This window comes from Engraulis encrasicolus, chromosome 23 (genome assembly GCF_034702125.1).
Source record: "Engraulis encrasicolus isolate BLACKSEA-1 chromosome 23, IST_EnEncr_1.0, whole genome shotgun sequence".
In the NCBI taxonomy this organism is placed as follows: domain Eukaryota; kingdom Metazoa; phylum Chordata; class Actinopteri; order Clupeiformes; family Engraulidae; genus Engraulis; species Engraulis encrasicolus.
Window position 1 is genome coordinate 33,452,890 of NC_085879.1, and position 14,814 is coordinate 33,467,703.

Below are 14,814 nucleotides of genomic sequence, written 5' to 3' on the forward strand. Positions count from 1 at the left end.
CTGATCTCAGTCATTATATGCGCTGGGCTACAAATATGCTGTTTAAGAGGCTAGATAAAGATTTTTCATGCAGAAGTATCAATGTTTTGTTCCGAGGGCATCTGCATGAAAAATGTGAAGAAACACAGCTTTCTAAAAAGTTTAGGGGTTTGTACGAAAAATTTAACAAAAATATCGGAAACAACATATGTGGAGCTCGTGGCACAACTCGAAGGAGATCGAAATACCATTTTAATACCGCTATTGGATTACATGCTACGATTTTCGGCTAAAAATGCCGTTGAGGTCCCATGAAATCGGGGGAAGTGACGTCACTTCCAAGCTCTCGTCTAGGACACTCGTCTAAACAGGGTGGCCTGAATAAGGGAGCCAATCAGAGAGCAGGGAGGGGTGGAAAGATAATGACGCATATTACTTGAGTGAATGAATACATCTGACACGATTGGCTATGGGCTCCGTATACACCAAATGATACATTCGTAACGGCCAATACAGGGTCGTTGGCAATTATACACCACACCTCTCCAACGAGAAATTCAGTAGGCGGTCTCTAGACCATATCTGACGATATATACGTATAACCGGCGTGACATGTACTGTGTGTGTTACGCCCCATTTTTGGGGGAATAACATTGGGGGGAAAGCCAAGGCAAGTCAATTGGTGGTGTTGGGAAAGAATAAACAAAAGACAAGGACCTGTAGACAAGCGTTGTTCACGCTCAACATGGCGAAAACGTGTTGTGTTGTCGGCTGCTCAAATAATATAGCCAAACAGCCGTGGCTGAAGCATGGACGGAGTTAATTTAGGATAGCCGATGTTGCATGTAAGTTAATGAGACATTTGATTTGGTTTCCCCAAAAAGGGGCGGACCGCTCGTTCACGAACAAAGTACCCGGATGGCCGGTTATACATATGGTCTGGTGTGAAGCAGGTAACTATGTTGTACTTTCAAGACAGAAAGTTGGAGTGAAGATTACAGTTATATGTTCGTAGGAAAAAATGGCTGGTGGTAATAGACAGTTACAGTGTATGTGTTTTGAAATGCAGTCATGTACATGTATGAGTTTATGATTGCACCGACATGTTAATGATGATTAGTAAACTGTAGGAAATGTGGAGTGGATGGGATCACCACCTGGTTAAGAAATGACTCATTGGCATATGCAATACAATGCAAAACACTTTAATAAAATTCAGAAGCCCAAAACATACATCAACATAAAAAGAAAATAATTACATCATACAGTTTTTTTTACTTCACGTTGGCAAATCAAAGAATTGTACAAAGATAATTTAAGGTGCATAACGTACTTCACATTTGACACAAGTGATGGTGTCCAACCAGCCTCCCCCCGCCCCCACCCTTGTACAAAAGCTCTGTATATATAGTTCTTTTTAGTTTCCAAAAAGTTCAATTCAGGCAAGTCTAACCATTTTTTTAAATGGCACTAGATTTCTATAGATGGGGTTTTGACATTATCCTAATAGCATCATATTGTGATAATAATGAAGTCTGAAATGAATTGTGTGTCGAAAGTCTTTTATATGTAAGGGATATCAGTTATAAGGTCAAAATAATTGAACATTCATAAAAAGCTGATCATTGAGCAATTCACTGGTTGAATAAATAAATAAATTAACGTTTCGGAGATGTACTGTGTGATTACAGGTTTTGGTCGTTGTTGTGTGTTGTGCCTGTAAGTAAAATAACAAACAAGGGATGTGCTTGCGTGTGGCGAGTCCCTACGGTTCACTTTATTGCTGACAAAATATGATGCCTGGATACGCTACTTGTTTTGGTGTTCAGTATACTTGTTCCCCTTAATCCTTGTTGAATACATAATACATTGATTAAAATATGTGCACAGATCCAAGTAGGCCTACTTCCTTCTTGCTTAAGCCCACCACAACTCCTAGACTGCCTGAGCTTGTATTAAGTTTTTTTCATCATTATTGTTATGATTATTTTTGGATTCAATTAAATACATCCCACAGATTGAATCAGCTTTGATTTCACAGGCTGGTTAAATGCACACAAACATGTAAAAGATCAGACTTTGTCTTCCTCTATAGTGTCACACACAAAGAGCTTTTGATTATTTAAGCGTAGATACTGGTCCCCTGTGGTCGTGGCTTAGCAAAATAAAAGTGTGGTTAAACTCTCTAGTCCAGTCGGATTTCGTAGACCACGCTTCTCGAAAGCATTGTTGCTAACCACTTAGCAACTTAGTAGCTTGCCAATGGGATATTACATAGCAAGCAAGTAAGTTGCTAACTTAGTTAGCAAAGAGACTGTCGAGAAACGCACCCCTGGACAACAACTTGAATGCGTCCTCTGAGACGGGATTTGGGGGTATTCCAAGAAAATGGTCAAATGATCAACCATCTCGCAATGCTAACCTACAGGAAGTGGTAAAGCTGCTAATAGATAGCCTACAGGCGTCATTTAGTGACGAAAACGGGGACTTCAGGCTCTGTTATTAGCTGATTTACCATTATCTTCAGGTAAAGTTAATCATGGGCTGCTCCCAAACCACCATCTTGGAATACCTTCGAGTGTTGCACACTCTATACTGTGGTGGGGCTCCCTACAGCCATGCACTGCAATGATATAGCCACACTCTGCACTTGTACTCACGGGCAGTAACTTAAGAGTAAAACCAAAAAATATATATAATTAAACCAAAAAGTCTGTCGTCAACAAAATGGCACCATCCAACATAAGCAGAACAATCACCTGCAGCAACCCCCACACCCAACCACCCCACCCCCCACTCACAATGGAGCCTGCAAGAGAGCATAGCACATCATCAGCCGTTTACTTCAGCTTCCCAGCAAGCCCTCAGAGGACAAATTTAGTGGTATAGGTGCAAAAAGATACAAAACGACAACCAGGTAGGTCAGTGTTTTTTCACAAATGTTGTCCCGAGTGTGTTTTATTCTTTGTCGGTCCAGTTTATCCATCATCTACAGTACTTTCATTATTTTTTCTGTCTTTTTTTTTTGCAAAAACAAGGCAAACAGAATCAAGAGACACAGACAAAACCGTGACTGTGTTATAGTAAATATACAGTAAGTACATTTATCTACATAAATATACTATACAGTTCTCCGTTGAATTCAGTATGCTTCATATGGGTGTGATTACGTAATGTGGGGAGAGGTACTCTCTCGAATAGTCAACTAGTGTCCTATAACGGTGACACTGATAAGTGCGGACAAAAGATTTGACAAAAAATTACTTTTTTTCAAACCTTCTACTACTGTTACGTTACAACGCTAGCAGATTGCACAGGCAACAAGCAGGCAACAAGATGTGTTGTGTTGTGGTTCTGTTCAATTAAGTCTTTTCGTTTTTCGTTCCTCTTTCTAGGTCTTGTCTGAAGCTCATGAGGTTGAGGCAGGGGGGGTGGTCGAGAGAACATGTACGGTCTGTATGCGTTTCACCTCTTCAGTCAGTGCCTTCCTCTCTCCCTCTCTCCTCTCCTCTCCTGTCCTCTCCTCTCTCACTCCCTCTCCCCGCTCTCCTCTCCTCTCTCTAGGAAATGGCAGCTAGAGATTGATTTTAATCCTTTGGGAGCGAGTTGTGCCTGTGCCACAGAGTGTGCCATAGAGTGGCGGTTTCAGTGCCGTCTCCTGTAATATAGAGAGACAGACAGATATAGAGGGAGATTGGAGTTACAATAGGCATCTAGGTATAGGTAGAGAGCTACAAAAAGTGGCAGGCAGTACTGTATGCACACACCAGCATGAAACGATAGGTAGGTAGAGAGCTAGGTATAGCGACAGGCAGAATGCACACACCAATATGTAATGGTGGTAAGAAAAAATACAGAAAGAAAGGAAATTGATGGCAAAGAAAATGAAATGCAAAAGAATGAGGAAAATGAAAATCTCTCTCCCTACTTACATTTTTTTATTTACATATGTGTATAGTGAGTGTGATTGAGTGAGAGAAAGAGAGAGAGGGAGGAGGTGAGAGATGAAGAAAAAAAAACATGAGGAAAAGAAAGAGCATTCTTCAAGGGACAGACTACAAAGGGCATTTTTTTTCTCTTGTCAGATTATACCTTGAAGAATGCTGCTGTCTGCTGTTATCGGCTGGTGCGCTTTACTCGACACTGCATGCAAATTTACACAAATGTTTCAGCTATAAATTTGTCTTTATAGCCACCACCACCACCACAGTATAGCACCACTCAACTCATCCTCCCGTCCCTTTCTGGGCTGCAAATTACATTTTTTTTTATCTGCCACATCTGTATGCTCATCTTCCCCCTCACTTATTTTCTGTCCATGCTGAAATACGTGTGTGTGTGTGTGTGTGTGTGTGTGTGTGTGTGTGTGTGTGTGTGTGTGTGTGTGTGTGTGTGTGTGTGTGTGTGTGTGTGTGTGTGTGTGTGTGTGTGTGTGTGTACTTGCTATCCACACATCCACCTCCCCTGCTGCAGGCACCCAGAGCTATGCATTGCTTGTTCCTGACTATTCAGACATCAGCACTCACTTGTGTTTTCTTCTTCATAGGCCTACCTATTGTTGAAATCTGCTTACTTAGTCCATCCTGATTAATATTCTGTTATCTCAATCTGCATGTGTTGTTGCTGACAGACACCGTATGACGCTGATTCTGGGGTTGGTTCAAAGTTTTCCTGGTACACTGTGACAGTTTTGTGAAAAAAGTAAACCCAATTTGCCTGTGGCCATTGTTTTGTTTTTTCCTCCGTCGCAGAGCCTAATCTTGATATCAAATTGGCTTGCTGCTTCCCCCCCTGAACTGATGGTATTATCAACAATCTATCTATCTGCAGTACATGTTTTATGCATGCAAACAGAGATAAGCATCAGGGCAAAATAAAATGAAATATGTTCTTGTCAGACCTTGTGGCAAATTAATGAGCTGAGAGCTACGTGCTTCTTTCACGAGATAGAAAAACCTTGAAAGAAATTGTTCCCGACAGGCCAAATACGTCCTTTTACTATATGTAAAAATAACAATCAATTTTTCACAACAAAGTATTTTGCCACCCTTGTTGACATTCCAGTGCAATGTGCAGGGCTCGACAATAAACTACTGAGTAATTATTGGTAAATGACAACACTGCAATCTGGCTGAAGACACATAGTCCTTTAAACGTTAGCAGAGCTGAAAACTTAAGGCCTTTTTGCTGAGACAAGAGCTTCCTCACAAACATATTTTTATTTCTTTATTTTTTTCAAGCACGTTTTTTTTAGGCGGAACGTCTGCAAGTTGAATTGGCGACATTCTTGTCCTTTTATCCCGATTCATCCATCAACGGGACAAAACAGACCAAACGCGTCGCTAACCGAGAAACGAGGTTCACTGAATGTGCAAGGAGCCCTTGAATGAGGTCACAAGTAGGTTACTGTGACACAGAGACTGACCTGGAAAACCACCAGCTCTGCCAACATGATACAAACACACACATTGGCTGGATGGATGGCTGGCTGGCTGGCCTGTATGTGTAATGCGAGCATTACTCTTGCATATGCGTCGCTTCATCTGAGATCAGTCAAGCAGCATGAAGACTTATTTGATCTGCCACACACCGTAAAAATGCAGTGTTCACTCAACACTTACAGAGTATTCTGGGTCTCACATACACTCTAGGATATGTTAAATCCACTCTCTTAGAAATAATGAATTAACACTTCATTTTTAAAATGTGCACAGCTAAAGCATGTATTGAGACGACGGAAGCTAGTCATCATCACAGGGTTATGGGTTGGGGAAAAGGAGTGGGGAGTGGGAGTTGGTTGGCTGGCTGGGCGGAAGGTGGAGGGAATGACCTCTAAAATCAATGGCTAAGAACAGTAAGAAATAAGAGGTAACAGAGAAAGCAGGGTGATGGGGAGAATCTACAGTGCGTGGAGAGGGAAAAAGAGGCTGTTTTGAGTCTTGTGTTCCTCAGTCTTGGAAATGGACCTCTTTAAGTATTACGACGACGAGCCTTATGGTGCCATAAATGTGCGTTGCCAGATGCATTTTGACAAGCCTCTTTCTTCAGTTGCCACATGTCTGAAGCAGTTATGTTTGACATCCAAATGACCTTCAACTACATGGATTTCAACAAGAAAGAAAATCGTCTCTGATTATCTCGACTATCCTACAATACACTATTCCACAGCAAACCAATGCCAATGCAAACAGCAGCTAGTCCACTTCTATAGTCTCCCAGCATAATCAAACAGGGCTTTGAACATCACAGGCTATTAAATATTAACCATACCGAGCACTGGCATTCAGCCTTCATGCTGTCATTGGACAGTGCATCGTCAATCTATCTACACTTTAGTCCTGAAAACAAAACCTGGGCTCCAAATACTGTAGGTATGTGCTCAAGCAAATCTTATTTCATTCCATTTCATGGCAATCTCTCTGTAGGAAAGCATGTTACACTACTACCACATAGGAGCTTATTCAACTACTTTATGTATGTGGTTAAGCTAATCATATGTTAAAGCATTGCCACAGACCACATAAAAAGCACCACTATCGGCTAGCACATAAACAATATTTCGGAAAGGCCTTGGAAAAACATCACCCTAATAAATGCTAATGAATGACACCATTAAGGGCTAATTGCTGACATAGTTATTATTGCAAGGCAAATTGTCAAATTGACAAAAAATATGGCAAGTTTAAGTGACCTATACTGTAGTTATAGAATCTTAATTAAACAGGCAACAACAGGTGTACTGTCAGGGTAGTGATGAAAAAAAGAATAAATAAATAAAAAACTACATGTATCCATTCGCCGATGCTGAGCTTGTACGCAGCTCCCTACTCAAGCAGTGTTTTATTTTTTTTTCTTACCCTGTTTTCCCAAGAGACGTCTATGGTAGCCTAGTCACTGCACTGCTTGTGAAGCATGAACTAAAGGATGCGACTGGCTGTGAGGATGGGATCACAACACCATCACATCTCATGCACGCTTATATCTAACTTAGACTCCGGATGTGCCAGCTGACTCATGGCATAGCAGGCTCGTAGTGGTAATGAGACTTTGGGTATTCCAAGATCCTGGCTTAATAGTAAAACAAGTTAAAGGGACACTGTGCAGGAAATGGTCAAAAAGGGTACTGCAACTATGCTGCTCATTGAAACTAGGCTCCCTATTGCCAAATGTGATCTTAGTTTACTTAGTAATAAACAAAAAAAATCTAGTATGGTCCAAGTACATTTTTGCAGCTAAAAATGGCTATTTCTGGAAATTCAAAATGGCGGACCATGGAGAAGATCCCCCTTTTCACATATGAAAAGTGCAATTTTTCCAGTCATAATGAATACTTAGAATTTGATGGTGGTGGTAAATATTCATGAAAAAGGAACATTAGTGAATGGGTAGCATGGATTCTGGAAATAAACAACTAAAAATCTCACACAGTGTCCCTTTAAGTTAACTTTGAGGTAGTGGTAAATCCTCCAATACAAAAGGCCAGGAGGCTTCATTTGCTTTTAATTAAATGAGAGATGTGGGCTACTGTCTATTAGCAGGTTTACCACTTCCTGTAGGTGAACTTAGCCAGGCTTATCACTTAACCATGTTCTTGGAATACCTGGCTTGAAAACTAGCTTAATGAGAGCTGTTCACATTCTGATGATAAGCAACACAGCACTATCAAACAGCAAATGTAGCCTACATCTGTACAGTACTTTTAGCGTTTGTCTGTCCCCATTATGCAGCTACTCTGGAGAATAAATTGCAATTTAAATGATACAAAGTCTGGTTCTGTTGTGGTGTGTGTGCATGATATAATGATTACAACAACAATAACAACAACAAAAAACGAAACAGGACCAAGCAAAAAAATAATAATGGCGGCACAGAAATGTCATTCAGAGAATTTGATGAGAAGTATTACAAACATAAACTGATTTACATGTTATTTTCTCCAGCATAATCTGTCTAGGAAAAAAAGGTTTTACATGTAATGAGGCATGGCAGAGCGTAGTTCGCCTGGCTTTCAAATGAAAGGTGGATGGCAGGGGGAGAGAGAGAGAGAGAGAGAGAGAGAGAGAGAGAGAGAGAGAGAGAGAGAGAGAGAGAGAGAGAGAGAGAGAGAGAGAGAAATATCATCTCTGTGTGGGTGTCACCCTAAATTACCCTGCACACAATGTAGATATACTGTAATTTGCAAGAAATATGCAGAGAAGGATTTTCTGCTCTAGGGATGAGAGATCTTGAGAAACCCTAGCCATAGTGTCAGTGGTTAAAGACTATTGCCTTTGAATCTACAAGATGATGTAAAGAGGTCATATATATGATGTCATATGTGTGTGTGTGTGTGTGTGTGTGTGTGTGTGTGTGTGTGTGTGTGTGTGTGTGTGTGTGTGTGTGTGTGTGTGTGTGTGTGTGTCTGTGTGTCTGTGTGTCTGTGTGTCTGTGTGTGTGTGTGTGTGGGTGTTTGATAATATCATGTATGAATGTACAGTATGCAGCGGATGCGTCTTTGTGTATTTGCATTTGGACCGTGGTGGGTAATTAAGAAATGAACTAGTCAAACAAAATGCGCTACACCGTCATCATCAGATCCCTGGCAGTAATTCAGAGGCTTTAGTTTGGCATTGAAAAAATACTTCTGCACTGATTAAAACTAGACTAGAAAAAAAACAAAACAGAACCCTGGCAGCGAAGTGCTTTGTCTTGAAAATAACTTTGGGCATTGAAAGGCATTTCTCTAAATTAGAAGATGGTCATTAAAATAATTTAAGCTTTGCATAAAGAGCCAGTGTTTTTAGAAAATGTTTTTCTTTGCTCTGATGAGCCTTTGCAATCTTTTCTTTGGTTTTACTTTTTTTATATATCAGCTTTTTACAATGATGTTTTGTTCAACTGGGTGGCAATCTTTTTCCAATGTCAGCTTTATAATGTCAACTTTTGTCTTAGCATGAGCATGGCATAGGAAGGGTTTTTTGGAAGCAGCATGAAATACGTGTTTTGAATTGATTTGGTGGGCAGCATTCGGGATGCAGCCTGCCAAAAAAGTAAAAACTAGACGAGCATACATCCCATGAAAGCCACACAGTTCAGACCAGATGAGAAGCTGCTAAAAAACCTTGCCTTTCCAACATAGTTCTGTGTGTCCTTGGGTGATGTGTGCAGTATATCCTTGTAAAAGTTAGACTTGTTTACTGAAGTGCGGTATACTGGTCTGATGTTTCTCCACCTGAACCATATTCCCTGCCCAATGTCAAACAGAAACTCTCGAGAAAGAGTACACAAAGTTGTCAGTTTGCATTCAGTTTTTTCTGTATCAATATTTTGAAGTTATACTGTACATACGTTAACCTATTGGCACAGTAGGCCTACATGTACTGTTACATAGTTTGTTAGGCTAATAGGGGCCTATCTAATTAAAGTCAAAGTGTACTTAGCTTACGTAATTGTCAAAAATCTATGTAGGCCTAACAGGTGTAGTACAGAAGATTGAATTTGTGTTTGAAAAGACTCCAATGTGAACTTAAACTAAACATTTTGTTTTTTTGAACTATTGAAATGGGAACAGTATAATATGTACAGTACAGCCTTTTATCATGTATCATGTTCATGTAAATGTCTGTGTATTCAGCAAAAAAGCAGATGCCTCTGTTATTCATTGGGGCAGCTTGCATGAAATGTATGTTATAAAGAGATTCTACATTTACAATTCTATGTGGAATTATTGTAAATAGGAAGAAAATGCAGAGATGTTCTCCAGTTATAAGGACTAACTTCACCTCATAATATTAGCTATGTGGTAAGAGGCTGAGCCTTATCTCCTGGTATTACTGTTGAATAGAGGGTATTTAGGTTGAGCTGATACCATAATACATCCTCCAAGTGTCCAGATTAGCTACATGCAGTAAGTAGTTCTCACCAGATGTTTGAATATCAGGAAGTATTAGTTGGATAATAACACATACTGAACTGCCTGGCTTTCTACAGAGAATGCACCCATAAATACAGAGAATACACCAACAGTATGCACACTGTTTTCTCTTCAGTGGAAAAGGACAACTAAGGTCTTTGGATCTACCACCATTTCAATCATAAGCTTCACTTCCATGCCAAAACACAGGCACTGTGTTGACACCAAAGAGTGATATTCTAAAATACAGCTGAGGAAAGATACTCACTGTAAACAGCTGACAAAGTAACAGACAGCCCAAAAGGTAATATTAATGGTCACGACTCATGACAATACTTTCAATTTAGAGAAGGCTTTCCGAGGTCTGTCAAATATATTTGACAGTTTCTTATTCTTCCCCCGCCGGTTTAGTTTATGTCCCTAAACTAGTTTGACTTTGTTTCTGTCTGTGACTTATACCCCACATGCAAAAACAGTCTGGGAAAAACTAAACCACAATATTTCCTTAGGGGACACCATTAAAAACAACTCTTTGTGTTGGTGGTGGGGAAATGGATGGTTCTGGAAAGTCATTACTAAGTCTCCCTTGCCTCAATTTCAGTATCCCCCTTGTCCCGTAGCTAGGGCTTAACCTTGATCTTAGTGACCCACAACAATTGCGAGGGGGAAAAAAACCCAAACTAAAAAAACACCTTTTGTGTTTGGTCCACGACACAGGCAGGAGCTGTTAAGAGAGCAGTGCGAGGCTGCCGGTGTCACAACTGATTTACATTTATTCCCCTAACCTGCTTTTATTTATAAGACACTTTGCATCTGCCGTAGCCCTATCTCCTCTCTTCTCTACTGGGATGCTGATCTGAATTGCGCCGGTATTTAAATAAACTATTCCCTCATTAGCGTTATCGTCTGGTCTCGAAGGCTGGCAAAGTTTAATTTACAGCGCGATAGAATAAAAGAGTTAGTGTTGCTCTGTGTATTTCCTTTTCTCTCTCACACTATTTCCCTATACCTACTGTATCTTTCTATGTTTCCTACAGTTAGAGGCAGAGAGAGAGAGAGAGAGAGAGAGAGAGAGAGAGAGAGAGAGAGAGAGAGAGAGAGAGAGAGAGAGAGAGAGAGAGAGAGAGATAGAGAGAGAGAGAGGGCTGGAGAGAGAGAATGGAAATTCAAACATGTGCAACACCATACTACGTGTAGGCACTGTAGAGTGTATGAAGCACTATATGTATTTTGTATGTCCCTTTGGACTTGACTTCTATTAAACGTGTTTGGATTAGTCATGCTTATACAGTAGGTGATGAGCTGGAGGCCATTTCACACCCTAAACCAATTTCTTTTTTTTTTCTCTCCTAATAACACATTTTTGCAATTACTATTCTTTCGGCTTAGAACTACAAAGCTAGAAAGATCATACGAACAGAACATCACAGGCTAGTAGTCTGCTGCCCTTGACACAAGTGCTTAACAGTAAGTCAACACGACATCACAAACTGCCACAGTTTCAATGCGTTTTTACTACAGGGGCCACGGCATCCTTACTGTGCGCAATTCCCAGTGGCCCTACTGTTACCGGTACATCCCTCCTTGCGCAGAGCAAAAGCAACTACAGACAAAATAGGACGGTAAACTCCTCCTGTGTAAGTGTCACCTCCCCAACCCCTGTGCAATATTCATAATATTCACCTCTGATGAAATTCATGCACATTTCAAGCCCTTTTGTGTGCCTTAATCCCTTGACCAAAACCCTCCAACCCCCCCTCCACCTCATCCACCCACCTCTTCCCAAGCTACCACCTTCCAACCTCTCTCTTATCTACAAAGGGACAGTGGAGAAAGGGGGGAGTGGGAGGAGTGGGAGAGTGCGAGCGGTGTGCCGGCTTAAGAAGGAAGGAAGGAAAAGGAAGTCATGAATTACCTGTCTGGTGTGGATTTGCCCAGAAGTCTTGAAGCTCCCCTGACAGCTGCACTCCGAGACACTGTACGGATCAGAGCTGGTGGAGGAGCACTTGGAGAGCGTGTCGCAGCCCACCACAAACGTGTTGTCCAGGGGGAGCTCTTGAATGACATGGTGCTTCTTGGGCGCGACGGGGGTCTCCGGTTTGATCTGGAAGGTGGGCTGAGGGGAGGCGGATTTGTAGTGCTTGGCTAAATCGGGGCTGTCGGGCTTGAAGGTGGTGGGGGTGGTGGCCCAGTTGTACTTGCCCATGGTCTGCTCCTCCAGCTCCACGGGCAGGTCGAGCTTGCCGTTGATGTGCTCGTGCGTCGGGTCGTCAGGCTTGGACTCTTCGATGGTGACAAAGTTAAGCAGCAGGCTCTTGGGGGACCTCTTCTTTTTCTTCTTCTTCTTTTTGATCTGCCGGTTCTCCTGGTTGGGCGACACCCACTCGCCGCTCTGCTTGCCCTTCTGCACCACCTTGTGCCGCGGCGTCTGCCGGCAGCGCACCAGCGCGGTGACGAAGATGACCAGGATGACCGTCATTGTCCCCGCGATGATGGCGATGACGACGATGACGTAGCCGCTGGCCTGAGGCTGCACCTCGCTCTCGCCGACGTTGCGGTCCAGCGGGGTTTCCATGCTTTTGCGCACCTGCTCGTAAATGTAGGTGGCGTTGGACATGGTCTCGTTCACAAACAGGTGAACTAAGGCGATGGCCTGCAGGGACTCCGGTTGACCTTGGTCTCTGACTTTCACCACCAGTCTGTGTAAGCCCTGGTCAACGGAGACTATTTTTTCCTGCAGCGTGATATTCCCAGTGTTCTTGTCGATGGAAAACAGTCCTCTCTGCGAGCCGCCAATAATGCTGTACTGCAGCTCGGCGTTCATGCCTGTGTCATTGTCAATGGCGAACACACGGGTGACCACCGAGCCCGGGCTGGTGCTGGAGGGGACAAGGTCAAAGGAGTTGTTGGAGGCAGGGATGACGAACACGGGCCGGTTGTCATTCACGTCCACGACGTTGATTGTGACCTTGGCGTAGGACGTGCTGGGCTTCTGGCCCCCATCCACCGCCTTCACCATGAATGTGTACGAGCTCTGTTGCTCACGGTCGAACGTGATGTTGGGCTTGATCACACCTGTTTTGGGGTCGATGACAAAGTTGTCCTTGGCGTTCAGGATGGAGAGGGTGACTACGGCGTTGTCCCCCGCGTCGGCATCCGTCACGGTGATCAATCCCACCGTGCCGTAGAGCGGCAGGTTCTCCGGCACGTAGAAGTTGTACTCGGGGTGAGTGAAAGCCGGGCTGTTGTCGTTCAGATCTTGGACTATCAGTCTCACTGTGACGTTGCTCTGCAGGGAGGTGGATCCATTGTCCCGGGCGATGACGGTGAAGGTGTATTTTTCATGCTTCTCCCTGTCGAGCCTTTTGTTCACCAGCAGAATCCCAGAGCGCCGATCTATGCTAAATCCATCAGGGGCGTCAGGGCCCAGAGTGTAAATGATCTCTGCATTTTGCCCGCTGTCTGCGTCCGTGGCACTGAGTTTCATCAGCTGAGTGGAGGGGTCGTTGTTCTCAGGTATGGAGATCTGAATCTCGGGCTGAGGGAAAATTGGCGCATTGTCGTTCTCATCTTTGATTTTTATGAGCACCATCGCAGACGTGTTCAGATGAGGGTTTCCCGAATCAGAGGCAACTATCCTAATTGCGTACTCCCGGGTGGTTTCATAATCGAGAGGGGCCGCCGTCTCGAGCAGAAACTGGTTGTTAAACACAGGCTTCAAGCGGAAAGGTACATCTGGGTCCGTGTAGCACGTCACTTTTCCATTTAGATCAGCATCTTTGTCAGTCACGGTAATTAGAGCTATCTTTGTGTTCAGCGGAGCGTTTTCGGACAAAAGAACAGTGCCATTCACCAGGTTTATTATATAACGGGTGTCTATGGACGGAACGTTGTCATTAACGTCTGTGACATTTACAATGACAGTGGCACGGGAGGGGGTGGCGCTGCCATCGCTCGCCAGCACGATCAGCTTGTGCACGGGGGTGACCTCGCGGTCCAGGGGCTGCTTGACGGTGATCAATCCGGTGCGGCTGTCGATGGCAAAGTGCCGCCGGGTGGAGGGTGAGATCTGGTTGCTGAAGGAGAAGCTGACCTGCGCGTTGGCGCCCAGGTCGGCGTCGGTGGCGTGCAGCTGCGTGACCGACGTGCCCATGGGCGCGTTCTCCGGGATGCTGACCTCCACCTCGCTGTCTTTGAAGACGGGCCGGTTGTCGTTCACGTCCGACACGGTGACCTGCAGGATGGCCGTGCTGGACTTGGGAGGCGTGCCGCCGTCCTCCACTTTGATCTTCATCACGAAGGTGTCCTTGACCTCACGGTCCAGGCTCTGCTGGACGATGAGCTGAGGCCACTTGTCACCCTCCGGGGTCTCGATGATGTCCAGGCCGAATTCGCTGACGCTCTGTACACAGAAAGAGAGAGAGAGAAGAAAACACAGACAAAAAGGGTGATTAGTGTATATAGTATACATAGAGTATACAGTGTATATTGTTGCATTTGATAACTTGATCACTCTGATTAATTAGCCTAGGTCTCAATGTGAAAAGAAAAAGACAAAACGAAAACACAACAAAACAGTGATCAGCACAGTATACAGGCTACTATTGCACTTGGCAGGCAACGTTACTACTGCATTAATACTGCATTAGATAGATGCGAAAAGAAAAAAGGAAGAAAACAACAAAACGTGTAATCAGTACACACGATGACAAACCAAATCATTGGATTAGGCATCAACGTCAGAAGAAGTCTGGTCTGTGTGTGTGTGTGTGTGTGTGTGTGTGTGTGTGTGTGTGTGTGTGTGTGTGTGTGTGTGTGTGTGTGTGTGTGTGTGTGTGTGTGTGTGTGTATGACTCATTCAAATACTCCACATTTTCATGTGGTGGAAAATAAAGAGCTTGGGAGGGGGGCAAAAGATTAAAAAAGGGATAATGATAAACCCC

General features: G+C 43.4%; 1 protein-coding gene across 1 annotated transcript in view; it reads right to left on the reverse strand.

Moving 5' to 3' along the window:
- pcdh11 (protocadherin 11) overlaps window positions 1-14,814 on the reverse strand; it is a 218,859-nt gene that overhangs the window by 191,381 nt on the left and 12,664 nt on the right. Inside the window, exon 3 of the mRNA XM_063189923.1 lies at window positions 11,787-14,273. Within this exon, the coding sequence (XP_063045993.1) occupies window positions 11,787-14,273 (2,487 nt within the window). The remainder of the gene's footprint in view (window positions 1-11,786; window positions 14,274-14,814) is intronic.